The sequence below is a fragment of the Numenius arquata genome, chromosome 1 (genome assembly GCF_964106895.1).
Source record: "Numenius arquata chromosome 1, bNumArq3.hap1.1, whole genome shotgun sequence".
NCBI classification, from domain to species: domain Eukaryota; kingdom Metazoa; phylum Chordata; class Aves; order Charadriiformes; family Scolopacidae; genus Numenius; species Numenius arquata.
The window spans coordinates 24,823,321-24,837,648 of record NC_133576.1 but is presented as its reverse complement, the minus strand read 5'-3'; the positions used below and the strand labels follow the sequence as shown (position 1 = coordinate 24,837,648).

The 14,328-nt window shown below is 43.1% G+C and overlaps 1 protein-coding gene across 1 annotated transcript in view; it reads right to left on the bottom strand.

The window, feature by feature from the left end:
* Nucleotides 1–14,328, bottom strand: part of CRYBG3 (crystallin beta-gamma domain containing 3) — a 97,247-nt gene that overhangs the window by 3,733 nt on the left and 79,186 nt on the right. Inside the window, exons 19-21 of the mRNA XM_074166384.1 lie at nucleotides 6,442–6,581; nucleotides 2,861–2,984; nucleotides 443–601 (exon numbers count right to left, since the gene is read on the bottom strand). Coding sequence (XP_074022485.1) covers nucleotides 443–601; nucleotides 2,861–2,984; nucleotides 6,442–6,581 — 423 coding nt within the window. The remainder of the gene's footprint in view (nucleotides 1–442; nucleotides 602–2,860; nucleotides 2,985–6,441; nucleotides 6,582–14,328) is intronic.

The window sequence follows — 14,328 nt, the reverse complement described above, 5'->3', positions numbered from 1 at the left end:
TCTTTGTCACTTCAGGTGTTTCTTATGTTAAATTGTCAGCTTTTATGGATTAATAACAGCCTGCCAAGGGCAGCATTAATACAAAATCACTTACAGCTTTTCTTCACATAGTACTTCGCAGAGAAGTTCTTAATTCTTTAGAGGTAATAAACTTAAACTTGTGACTTTAGACAAAACCAGGTTCCTACTTCCAGGAACATCAGTCCCATTAGACAGATGTGAAAAGCAGTTCAACTTGCCAAAGCAGAGAGATCAAATCTGTCCTTATGTAGTAGGAGGATGTAGGTTATGAGTTCCGGTTCAAGATGCATGGGAGAGGCCAAAAGCCTCTAGTGTTAACTAGTGTCCTGGTGTTAACACTAGCCAACAGCAAAAGCAAGAAGTGAAGGTGAAAGGCCAGCAGGTGACACACCTCACCCGCTTCCAGCATCTGGAAACTCACCTTGGATTTGAAGAGTCCACAACAGTAGTGCCAGATCTGGGTATTCTTGCCATTGTACGGGGACGCACACACTGACGTTGCTCTTATATCTGCTAGGCTTCCAGCGACTGTCAAATATTTACCTTGGGCTCGGTTCTTCACTCTGAGGTACACGGCTGGCTGGAATGGTGTGAAGGAAAATGGGTATAACACAGAGATTAAGGAAGTTGACGTGAGAATGCCTTCCCTCCATCGTTTATCAGTTTTCTAAAGTACGTGTTCCATTTCCAGTTTCAGATGAGGATGTTCTGTATCCTTGTTGGACACGTGAATGTAAAGCAGCAGTGAACAGCAATGGCAGATAGTTGTTTTTTTAAAAAAATGTATTTATAGAACTAATTCCTGTGATATGCCAATACCTCTGATTAAGCACATTTCGCTCATTCCAAGGCCAGTAAATGGGCTGTACTTCACAAGCTTTTTGTTCTCAGGACACAAAACTTACCGAGTTACGTATCCAGCAACTTCAGCCCCCTTTAACTGGAATATACAGCCGAGAGTTACACCACTGCTTTTGAACAGACATAGAAAACAAGGTACTGGCTTGGCATCGCTGTTTACTCAAAAAATAAGGAGATTTTGTAGGGCTACTTCAGGGATCAAGCTTTTGCTCTGTTACTCACTGATTTTGGCGCAAATAAAGAGCAGTGAGTTATAAAGGGCAGCTCTGCTGGAATCCCAGCTCAAGCAGAGTTTTTCTTCTGGGAGCTTTGAATCTCCTTTTTTTCATATTAAAACAAACCTTAAGGTACAGACAGTAAAGCCTCTCTCCCACCAAACATCAATAAACTAATGTGTATTAGCACGGTGCGTAGCTATTCTTTACAAGGAAGGGTTCATACCCTTTAGGGATCAGGCCCTTTACAATGAAGGGTCACTGAGCAAAATTTTTGGGTCTCATTTTGCATGAGTTTCAAATGTTTCACTTTTTCTTGCACTGCCTCTTACCCTGGCAGGCTTAACCGGTTTTGTGATTTGTAATGGAGCCAGAAGGAAGAAACATGAAGTGCAAGTTTATAGAATTACTCCAGTCTCAAAAAAAACCCCAAAAGACCATTTGCCCACAGAAGCATCAAGCACAGGTAGGTGACTGCATAAACTCAAGGAAGTCCTCAGTTTGCAGAATTTAAAACAAAATACCCCACCCCCCCCCAAAATAATCACACAAACCCCAAATGCCAACGTCCCAGCAAAGGAGCTGAAGAAGGCCTTGTAACGCTGCTCGCTGTTGCAGTGTAAAGAAGGATGCTACCAAATATAATAGCTCTTCAGATTGCTGGCTGAGGAGAGAGTTCTGGTTTTAAGTTCAGCCCAAATTATTTTCATTATTATTTGCAAAAATAGAACCAAAAAGGGATCCTTTGGTAGTTACCACTTCCAAAGAATTCCATAGAGCTGTCAACATCTTAGACTAACAAATCACTGGGGGGGGGAAAAAAAAAAATCTTTACTTTTCTTATTGAGGGCGGGGATGACAGATAATGCATAACTAATGCTAAAGATGATTATTTTTGTTCACGGCAACATTTCCACGGTTGAATCTAATATTTAAAAATAAAGCAGCATTTGTCACTAAGTGGAAACAAGCCGTTCTGTGAGAAGCAGAGCTAACAAAACCTCTTTTCCAGTGGGGTTGCTGCTCACGTTTCCCTGCCGCTCTCCCCTTCCCTTTTCCTGTCTGCCCAGACGCTGCCCTCCCACAGCTGCCTAACTGGGCAGTGGCAACACGTGCTTTTGACTGGTTTGGAGCTTAGGTGTGTCACTGGGTACCTGCTGTCTCTTGGAAAGGCAGAGGATCAGAATTGTACCTGCTTTTCCTTGACTGAGGGGCATTTATCTCAGTCTTGCTTCTCTATCTACCTTTCACAGAGCTCCTACGAACGTTGTGGTTTTGAGACCTGAATGTTTGAATGAGATTGAAATTGGTGTTACTTGGGGCGAGGCAGAGAGGGAAAAACTGCGTAAACTTTGCTTCTTTTGGAAATCCAGGCTACGGCACAATAAAATTTGTTCTTGCTTGCATTTATGTTAATTATGAAACAAGCCAATATAGAATTGGTTCTCTCATTATTATTGTTATAGGGCAAAAATTTAAAAATAGAGCATCTACAGAACATGCTAATGAGCTATTCAGAAAAACAAAACTTGGCTCAGAGAAACTAGGAATTATTTCCCTTTAGGAGCCTAACATAGATCTCAATAACTGTCACTGGAGGAATTTTCTGCCTCGCTAATCTTCCAGTAGGTCCTTCTGGCTGTCATCATTTGGCCTGATTTAAGGAGCACAATGCACACCATTATACTTAGTGGTAGAGCTGATACTTGGGTGCTAATCCCTGTCCAAAACCAAAACATTGTCCTCATACACTGTTACACTACCTGCTTCATAGGACGAAGGGAGCCAATTACTTTCCAGCCGCTGTGTTCGTTCCAGTTCGAAATCTCACTGGGCTCCAGCAGAATCTGCTTTCCTAAAAAATTACATCCCTCGTATGCAATCCACCTGGATACAGAAAACAGAACACGAAAGACTACAGTTAACTGCAGCACAACAAAACTACAGGCTTGTGTTCAGGACTCTGCTCTTGAAAGCCCCCAAACCTCTCCACGGTAGCGCTAACATCACACCTCTATTGCTGTGCTGCAAAATGCCAGCCATTTCAGTGGTTTAACTGTTCGCTGTCTAAATTAAGACTTGTTTTCTGTTTGCCTGCCTGAAACTTGTAAACTCCATACCCACTCTCCTACCCACCTCCTCCCAGTTTTTTTTCCCACAAATATGAGAACCTCTGCATGAACCCAGATGGGAATAATGCAAGTTTCAGTGGGCATGCATCAGGAAACTACAAAGCCACACACCACACTGCACTACTTGCAGCTTTGCCTGGCTGTACATATTAATTACGAAAGGATATTGTCCAATATTTTATTACAGTTAAAGCTTTTTATAGCTATTCCACTTGTCTGAAAACACATACAAAATATTTACTCCAAAACCTACACATTACTGTAACAGACTTTACTGTAATAAATAATTCTGAGCCATGGACACGGTTGAATCCTTTAGCACACACAGAGTTAAAGCACCGACACATAGAGACCCCTTGTTATCTGGGCAACTGCCCACTAAATCCTGTGTTGCTGCTTACAAAGGCAGCCTCAGGATCACAGATTGGTTTTGTTTATATCAATAGGACATTGTTGTGCAGACACTGCATCCCAAACACTTGACTCATTAACTCCTCTGAACACAAAGCAAACACTGGTTGCCCCACGTTACCTGTTTTACAGGTCAGCTGCCAAGAACATGAGGGACAGCTGTACTCTTAAGTCACTGAGAAAACAGCCACAACCAGTGCTCACAGCACCTGTAATTTACTTTCCTCGTTGCACCTAATCTGAGAAACTGACAGCCAGCCTTGCTCAGGACTGCGTGGAGGCTAAAGTGTGCCAGCTGTGAACTGCCTCATAATGAGGTGGTATCACTGTTTCTTCAAATTAAGTCCTATACCTCCTGACTTAACAGGTATCCAGAGCAGCCTGGCCGCCACTGCATGTTCTAACACATTCCTGACTTTTTCTTTGCGATGCTTTCTGTCAAGTCACTGAGAATTCACTGTTAAGGTTGTTCTCAGAGCATCAAACGGTCTCATTTGAAATGCAGTTTCAAAGCAGACGTTTATAGGAAACAGAGGGGAAAGACTGTTACAGTAATAACCACGTGAAGCCAGGCTGGGCAAAAATGACACAGACAAAATGCACCTCAGCTCTCAGGCAGAGAGACCAGCAGCCCCCACTGTGCCATCCTACCCACACCTTGGAGTGCCTCAGACCCCAGCCCCCTTTGCCAAGCCCCAGTCCAGGCTGGTGCCATTTGTGACTGAGGTGGTCAGTTGGCTCAGGAAGGATCCTTGTAGCTAAGCCTGGCAGCAAGATGCCATCGGTATGTTTACATAAATCTTTGTCATTTGCCTAAAGCTGACAGTAGGCTTTGGGGCAAGGAGCCAAAAAACCCTCTAAATCGGCATTCCTGAACTCTTGGTCACAGACAAGGTGACTCACAGACTTCTCATGATCACCTGCCACCCTCAGCCTTTAGCCTATCATCTGCAGTGTGGGATGGGGACAGACTATGGAGGGCCTATTTGCTAGGGAGCATTACAAGGAGCTCAGAGAAAGCCCAGCCATTCTGCCTCAACCCTTCCCAGAGACGGGGAACCAGCTAACCTGGCTGGGGTACTCAGAAATGAACATGAAGATGGGGAAGGGGCTGGACTGTTGCGCTCACTCTCCTGTGCTTTTCTACTGTGTGCTCCCAAAGCCGTCACCCTTCCTTTACAGCCAACTGTAAAGGCTTTTGCACGGGCAAAGCGATTTAATTTCCAGTTCCACACCTTGATGAGAGGGCAGAGAAAGCTCATAAAGAGACATTCCCCAACAGGACACTCTTTAGACTGTAACACCTCCACGGATGTATGAAGCCAGACACACTCCCACCAGAAGTAAGTCAGATGCTCCTCCCAGAGAAGGCCTTTCCTCCTCTAAACTAGCACCAGATCACAGGCAATGGGTATGTGACATTCTCAGCCTCAAACAGGAACTGCTTGCCACTCTCACCTGGGGCACCTCAAGACAACAGCAGCAGATGATTGCTCACTCCATATATTTTCAGCAAGGGCTCTGGATGGAAGCGGCACAGAAGATAGGGACTAGAATTTATAGTGAGTTCGCCAAGCTCTGTTGGGAAGTTTATGTTCACTATGGGCCCACAGCTAAAGTCAATTGCCACTGACTGCTCTTAAAGAAAGGGAGTTTCGGTCCTTAACTAACCTTTCAGGAAAAATGCTTGTGTGAAATTCCTGAAAGAAAAAACAGTTCACGGTGCTCTGCAGCATTAGCTATGTAATACCAACCTCAAAGAATCAGAGGAGTGCTCAGCAGCATTGCTACAGAGCGCCATAGAAGGGTTCTGGCTTCTAGGTAGCAATGGACTAGATGCATTTGAAAAATTCCTCGTAAACACAACAGAGATATAACTAAGCCGTGAACAGTCTACACTAATTCCTTGCCCAATCAGTTCAAATTTTGTGTGGTTTTAGGTCATCCCACAAGATCTCTCGAGAAAATTACAGCCCTACGTGAAAAAGGTAGGGAAAAGGTTAAAAAATAAACACAGGAAATTGTGTATCACATTAGAAGAACAGCAGCTTCCAGTCAGTCTGAGTTGCAGGATGAGACTGCAAGTGACTTGCTGCTGCTGTGGATGTGGAGACTGAAAACCTGGCCAAGACAGAATACTTCGGAGTTTCTCCAAAAGGTGGAAGGGGAAGACATGGAAGGGGTTAGAAGGTCGTTTCTGCAGATGTAAAATGGTTTTCACAGAAGACCTTGGGTGTGTATTCACGTTCATGGAGGGGGCTTAAACAAATAACAGAAGCAAGTTACTGTTCCAGCTGTCAGATCTGCCCAGAGCTTCTCTCAGAAGTTGCTGCCTCTTTGGCAGCCGATCAGCACGTCAAGCTTCACTGAACCACCACGGTGGTTTATGTTAAATCACTGCACTTTATAGCTGGTATTTTACAGCCAGTTAATAAAGGCAGTCCAAGTTTACTCTACCTGTCTTTGTAAGTCAGCAATCAAAACTTATTTACTTTTGGTTCCTGGCTTGAACACAGGCTCTATTGTTCGTTACTGTAAAGGGATAAAAGGATGATTATTATGGGGGAAATACAACCTCTGCCCAGAGCTTTTTTGCATTTTGGGTCCTGATACAAAAAGTGGGTCTAGCATTCAATTGCATTTCTGTTATTTTATATTGTCTCAAAATACGTTTTACGTTAGAACATAAAATACATCCTATGAAAAAAAAGCAGCAATCGGGAGAAAAATAAATGCTCAATATTAGCTCCTATAATGCAAAACTGACGAGAATATTTCTTCCATATTTCTTGCATACTTACAATCCACTTCTCACCCATACAGACTGAGTGTAAAAATGAAGGTCTTCATTCAAAACAGAATTGATGGCTTCACTGAAGTGCAGCTCTCTGCCCTTGCAGCATTCCAGAGCGAACAGACTGATGGAGGGCTCAGCAAAAACCTTGGCGGGGGGGAAGAAGAAAAAAAAGCAAAGTTTTACTAGGAATAGTCTAATTGCTGTTGTTAGGCATTTGCCCACTTCAGTTAATTTCCGCATGCTTTTAGGTTAGATCATGCTCCCTTAGCAAATGTAACAGCAAGGAAAAAAAAAAAAAGTACGTACATCCACCAACAAAGCACACAGAGCTGAAACATACTGGATTTATCAGTGGCTTTGTCATCAAGAGCATAGTGCCCCACTGACACAGGCCAGACACAGGGAGTCACTTTGAGACGCAGAGGCCTCTGTTTGCATTTGATAAATCTCTTTTTGATCCAATTTGTATCATCAGGGCCTCGATTCCTTTTCATAAATCCAGTTTATTTATTTATTGATGGAACAGGTTACAGCAGTAGTTTTCAGGGTGATCCATAGATTGCATCTGAACTACTGAGGCACATCACAAGTCTATTGTCCTTAGACTTCAATTAGTAGTGGTTCACTGGAAAAAATCTTAGGGATATACAAATTGGAAAAGCTTAAAAACATCAGAAGTTCTCAATGTTTTTAACAGACATTCCTATTTTTCTTCTGACAATCTTGAAGAAATAGCATAATTAGTAACGCCTTCAATCTCCTGTAGAATTGGCGTATTTTTCACTTAATGACCTTTTCTACAGTTGAGAGATTGCCTATGAAAGCAAATAAAAAGATCAGCTTGCATGAAAATGTGGTACAGCTGTAAGATCAGCAGAAAAGCACAGAGGGAACAGATTTAAATACACAAAGTCTGTGCCTCCGTACAAGGAACACTTGTACAATTTTTCATTATTTTTAACCTAAAACCATAAGGGAAGTATCGTAACCAAAATCATAAGCCCTTGTAATTTATATCTTGGTGCAGCTGGTAAAGGAAGAGGGAATAGGTCTGAACAACTGCTTCAATTGGCAGCCTCTCCAGGGAAGTCACCTTGCTCTTAGGAGATGTTACCCTGAGATAGCCAGCCCAGGCAAAAGGTAGGATTTCTTTTGCAGCAAGGACGTGGCCTCAGGTGGAACGAATGAAACAAAATCTTGAATTAAAAGTTGACACAGGCACTGAGTAATTAAGAGAACTTAACTTTCATGTTTGAAGAGGCACATGTAGTGAAGTGCCTCTGAAGAGCTCAATCATGATTCAGGACTTACGAATTTACTGGCACCGACTCAGTGCGCTTGGTATGTAGCTGGTTGTTCAAATCCTGCCTCAGAGAAATTGCTTTCCTCTGCTGACCAGTGCGGGGACAATGTAAGTCATGCAACACTGCATGGCCAGGGAGTTTGCTGAGACTTTTAAAAGAAGAACCTGGGATCATCCACATGGAGAGATTTTTAAAGCCCATTTAACTCCTAAAAAACTAATGTTCCAAAACAAAAAGAGATTAAAACCCATACCGTTTTTTATTTTGGAATGTCAGTTCTTCCCACCCACCTTCTGTTGGATGCAGTGGGTCAAATTTACACTGTGTGTTTGAAGGCTTACTTTGAAATCTAGACCAGCAGATCTAGTGCAGGCAGCTACTTCTCAGGTTGCTTTGCTCAGCAACGCAGTATCATCGCACTCTGGTTTACAAGAGCCTACTCCCTTGGCACTGGCTTTCACCTAAGTGGAGACCAGAAGCCATGTCCAGAACAGGTCCAACAGGGAAAATTTTCACAAGTACATTAGTAAGCATGGGAAACACCATTTGGCATCATTGTTGCTAGACATTGTTACCAAAGCCTAAAATTTATCCTGGTGTTGCAATATTCAATATGTTAAGAGACAGAGATGCTGTACTGGATGGACAAGTCATCTGGTCCAGCATATCCATTTATACACCATGAATCAAAACAGCAAATTAGTGGAGTCAATTAAAATTACTCTCTCATGTGGCTGAGACTGTTTGAACTTAATGGGCCTGAGAAAGCCCTGTCCGGTTGCTCAGAGCCCCAGCCTGTCAGCACGCAGCAGACGTTGCATCTATGACACACAGACACAATCCATCACAAGGACCGATATCACCTCTCTAGTGAGACCTCAGCAGAACTCCACCGATGCTGGCACAGACGAGAAGCACAGAAAAAGAAAACACAATGCTGTCCCAAGCACTGAAGCTCTCATATTTCCATAACCATATATAGAGCAATGAGCTGATTACTCACTTTATATATACCGTTTTATACCAACAGCTGGCAGCAGTGACTTGGCCTGGCTTTTTTCTCTGATTTTGTTTTCATAGCTCCATGGAAACTACCAACAGTAAAAAAACAAGGTTTTGAAGCTGTGCTGTTACGCTTACTACAGAGGCATCTTGCTCCCACCCTTCCTTGCAGAACGCCGAGGTGCACTTTCACCCATTTTCAGGCTGAACAGTCATCACCGATAGAGAAGTATGAGACTGACAGGGTCAGCTCTCTTCATCAAACCTCAGTCCTAACAGGCCAGGGAGGAACAGGGCTCTCCGAGAGCCAGAGGAAGGGCAACCGGATAGAGAATACAAGAGGGGACAACCTCAGATCGTGGAAGTTGCTTTAGGTGGACCCCACTCCCCAATTTCATAAGGTAAGCTAAAGACATCTATATTTACCCACATTTGGCAAGTCATTGCCACATCTAGGTCAGCATTACCTTAGTTTCATTTCATACTTATTTCAAGGAAACTACCTGAAATGCCATCCTTTGGGGAAAGCTTGTCAATTGTAAGAATGACAGAGCACTAAAGAATTACTTGGCCTGATCTTTGTGCGTTAAGGAACTAATTGCCCTGCTTAAACCAGCACCAATAAAGTTTCAAGAGGTTTTGCTTGTCCTGTTTTTTAATGCCAGTGTCCAAGGAGAAACTTGAAGAGAGCTAATATATTCAAGAGGCTGGTGATTAAGGAAGGCTATATTTACATAGCATTTCAAGATATAAGCAGCCTTGTGAACTGTTAAATACAGTGATATTCTTTACTTAACAGGTGTGGTAGTCTACGCCTAATACAGCACGTGATGCCATGAAAATGACCGCTTTTTCCCTCCCCACTGTGTTGATTTCAGAGGCTGAAAGGTAAGCCATGGAAATCAACGTACTAAAAATCTCTTGCATGGTTCAGCTCAGCTCAGACTTTCCCCTCAAATCATAGAATGGTTCCGTTTGGAAGGGACCTTAAAGATCAGCTAATTCCAACCCCCCTGCCATGGGCAGGGACACCTCCCACTAGACCAGGTTGCTCAAAGCCCCATCCAGCCTGGCCTTGAGCACCTCCAGGGATAGGGCATCCACAGCTTCCCTGGGCAACCTGTTCCAGTGCCTCACCACCCTCGCAGTAAAGAATTTCTTCCTAATATCTAATCTAAATCTCCCCTCTTTCAGTTTAAAACCATTACCCCTGGTCCTGTCACTACACTCCCTGATAAAGAGTCTCCCCCAATCTCTCCTGTAGGCCCCCTTTATGTACTGGAAGGTCACTATAAGGTCTCCCTGGAGTCTCCTCCAGGCTGAACAACCCCAGCTCTCTCAGCCTGTCTTCACAGGGGAGGTGCTCCAGCCTTCTGATCATCTTTGTGGCCCTCTGCTGGACCTGTTCCAACAGGACCATGTCCTTCCTGTGCTGAGGACCCCAGAGCTGGACACAGTACTCCAGGTAGGGTCTCAGCAGAGCGGAGTAGAGGGGCAGAATCACACCCCTGGACCTGCTGGCCACACTTCTTTTGATGCAGCCCAGATGTGGCTGGCTTTCTGGGCTGCCAGTACATATTGTCGGCTCATGTTGTGCTTCTCATCCACCAATATCCCCAAATCCCCTTCCTCAGGGCTGCTCTCAACCCATTCTCTGCCCAGCCTGTATTTGTGCATGGGATTGCCGTGACCCAGGTGCAGGACCTTGCACTTGGTCTGGCTGAACTTCATGAGGTTCACACAGGCCCACTTTTCAAGCCTGTCCAGGTCCCTCTGGATGGCATTCCTTCCCTCCAGCGTGTCGACCATGCCACACAGCTTTGTGTCGTTGGCAAACTTGCTGAGGGTGCTCTCAATCCCACTGTCCATGTCTCCGACAAAGATGTTGAACAGCACTGGTCCCAGTACTGACCCCCTAGGAACACCACTCATCACTGGCTTCCACTTAGATATTGAACAGTTGACCGCAACCCTTTGAGTGCAGCCATCCAGCCAGTTCCTGATTCACTGAAATTACTTCCACCTTCTTTTAGTGGAGAGAAGCTGTGCACCACAAATTTTTCACAATTCAGAAGAGAATTCTATACTTCACCCGTTCAGAAAAAACGCAATGCAAACCTGAAGTGTTTGATATTAAACAAAGATCAGTGCAAGATGAGCTTCCTTTCAAATGCCTTTTGTTTGCAGTGCAAGGCTTAGGTGCTTGACCCACTGAAAAGCAGTAGTGTACAGACACAAAGAAGCTAACTAGAATGTCCTACAACTGAAAACCAAGCGCACAAGTGAACTTGCACACATGCTTATAATAAAAACAAGTATAATTTTAGCTATGGAGAACATACGGATAATTTTTCATTATGAATTTTGTTAAAATTATTACTAATAAAGCCCTTTTGAGAAGGGCTCACCCCAGAACACCTTTCCTCACACCTTTTTTTGTAAACTTCGCTCTTGCAAACTTTGATGGGAAAGCCTGAATAAAGCCAAAGAAAGAAATCTGCAGGGCCAGATTAAAGCATGACTGTAACCCACTCATGGCAAGGGCTGGTACACTTCCCCACTTTGAGTCCCTGCTGGCCCGTTGCTACGCAAACAGAATTCGCCAGAGCCTTAACTAGAGGAGCCTCCACAGCTGTATTACAACATCCTTGGAAAGATCTTTACTCTTCAGTCTTGGCTAACTCATCATTTACAACTGTCTTTCTTCACTGAAGCTGTGCTTGCCAGGCTACTCCCTTCAGCATGGGAAGGATGCCTGGCTGAGGGAGAGGAACACGGCACTGGATGTTAACACCCACGGTCCAGTCCCAGCTACACAAAATGACTCATTGCCCGGCCCTGGGAAACACCGATAAATTTTTTTATCTGATTTCATTATTTGCCTCACAGGAATGCTGGGGAGATTAGTTAACACCTGTATTTAATTTAGAAAAGATAATCAATATAGAAATACAGGAACTATCACAATCGATCGGAGCAAGAATAAGGACTGCCTCAAAAGAAAAGAAAAAACAAAGGAAAAAAAAAAAGGCGTTGCACAACCTACAACCCAGATCTCAATTTTGTTTTTAGAAACTATGAGACTAGTTTGACTTTAGAGCTGAAGTTAACATTTTAGAAGGAAAACTAATTGCTCACTGCAACAATCCTGAATGCTCTTGCCCCTGTAAGTCACATCAAATACTACAGGGAGTTTGACAAGACAACACGTCTGAGAAAAAGCAGCACTGGAGCTGAACTCCCCTTTGTAAGAACATCTTGTAAGGGTTTCTATCACAGAAGATTAACCACTTCAAACAACAAACACTGGGAAAATGTCCCAATAAGTAATCATGGCACTATAAATGGCCCAGCTGACTTCACCTGCTCTCTTGCCACCAGGTGAGCTGCCCAGGCTTTCCTTATGAATTCACAGCACCGCAAAAGGCAACTCCTTGCTGATGCAGGCATGGAAACCTGCACCTCTGCAGCGAATGCAGCAGCCCTTAACCTGTGCTATGCTTTTACCTGCCCACAGAGTGGATACTACCAACAATACCAGCAAATTCCATCAATGAGTATTTCTTAAAGAGTGCTTTGGGATTTTTAGAGGAAAGAAGACAATGAGAGGCGAGTCACACTAGTTCCAGTGTTTCTACCACTACTAAATAGCTGTATACCCTTCTAATGTTAAGTGGGCTTCCAAAGTGTGTAACTGTCTGTTCACTTAAGAAATACATTCCTGTGAGATATACTTTCTAGCCTATTTTCCCCACTTATAACATGAAAAAGACTCATTGGTCTTTCAGAAGCATTCCCTTCTCAGAAGGGAAGAGGCCACGTAACACATCACTATTCAATATGCAATCTAGATTAATACATGAGTATTGCAATACTATTTTTCTTCCCAGAACACTGAAACCAAAGGACATTATTTTCTCATTATCAAGGTGCTTTGTTCCTTCTTTGTATCCTCTTGTTAACCTATAGTTTTTCCTAAACGCCCCCAGAAGGACAAAACAGCCCAGTCTGAATTTGAGCAAAAGGGAACAGCAGGGGAAAAATACAGGTAGGTTCTCATAAAGATTTAGCTTGAGTATTATACGCTGCGGAGAATGAGCCAAGATGGGCTCTCCTTGTGAGTCTACCTAACTTTTGCTTTGCTACTTCCCAAACAAACAGTAGAGGACACTGGTTGCAAAATGTGCTTAACTCCTCTGTGACACCAATGCATAGCAAATGGGGAAACAACTAAATAACTGAAGTGGAACCATGTTAATTTGAATTTCTTGAGAAATGGGGGAGTGTGTGTGGAGGGGGTGGGGGTAGCATGCTATACTTAAATGATGACAACTTCCCTCTTTAGCAAAGAGCCCATAAAACATCCCCCCAAGAGCTAAGGGTTACAATAAAAGCTAATCAACCTAAAATACTGTTATCACAGTGAAGAAATCAGACCATCACTAGTCTGGAGCCTGGTTTCTTATCCAAATTAATTTTTCATTGCTCTGAAAGTTTGTTGTTTGTTTTTTTTTTCTAATTGGGCCAACTCAGTGATTTAGAATGAGATTTTTCATTTTGTTATGTAATTAAGCTCTTAAACAAACAAACTATATTTCTGGACATTTTCAATCTAAAAACTCAAAAGTTTACTTTCCTAAGAAATTTTCCTTATTTAGAAAATTTGCTATATTTGTTTTCTGCATTTTCCAGAGAACAAACTATTCCCTCAAATCCTTTCCTTATCTTCAACTGGTTTAAAAAAAAAAATTAAAAAAATCAGTGAAGGCTTTGCAGAAGTTCTTAGCTGTTTCACATAGATTAAGGCATTACTGTTACCTCGCTCTGTCCCAAAAATCCCACTGCCACCTTACAGTGTTGTTCCATCAGGTCACAAAAGCACACCCATGCCATGAGAGAGTACTACAAGTACTAACTTTAGGCGTCAAATTCTCCTTCCAAAATGGAGAGCCCAGAAATCTTGTGGCAGCTGACAACATCCAAAAAGCCCCTCAAAACTGTTACAGATTTTAAGTGAAAACTCAAAAAGTTACATGCTATTGCTACATGCAATAGTAAAAACATTGCTAGATGTTCCTTTTAGTTACCGGAACAGATAGAAACAGGAAGTGCATCTTGATTCAGGGTCAGATGCAGAAATCGGCATGGCTGCCCAGCCAAGCTGCACACCCCGCAGGTGTCAGTGGCCTGTGCTGACTGTTATGGTTCACTGCTACTTTGGAGTTAGCACCACACAAAGAATCTATATTTTTATACACATCCTGAAGATAAAGGCCCAGAGTTGGGACTTCACTCAGCTGCACGGTATCCAGGTAACATATAGTTAATAATCATTACAATCTTGCAAATTGGAAAGGGAATACCCAGATCCTGTGTCCCGATTTCCTCCAGCAGATTTGTTCTTCTATCCCGAAGGAATGGCTGAAACAATCTACTTCTGAAATACATAGCTGGACCACACCTACACAAGTCAATGGATTTGGACTGTTTTCAAAAGCTGATAACAAGCTAGCCTTATGAGCTCTTTGTACTACTAAAAGCGTATTTTTTTCCCTTCTGCCAGTGCCACACATGGGCCTCTACTG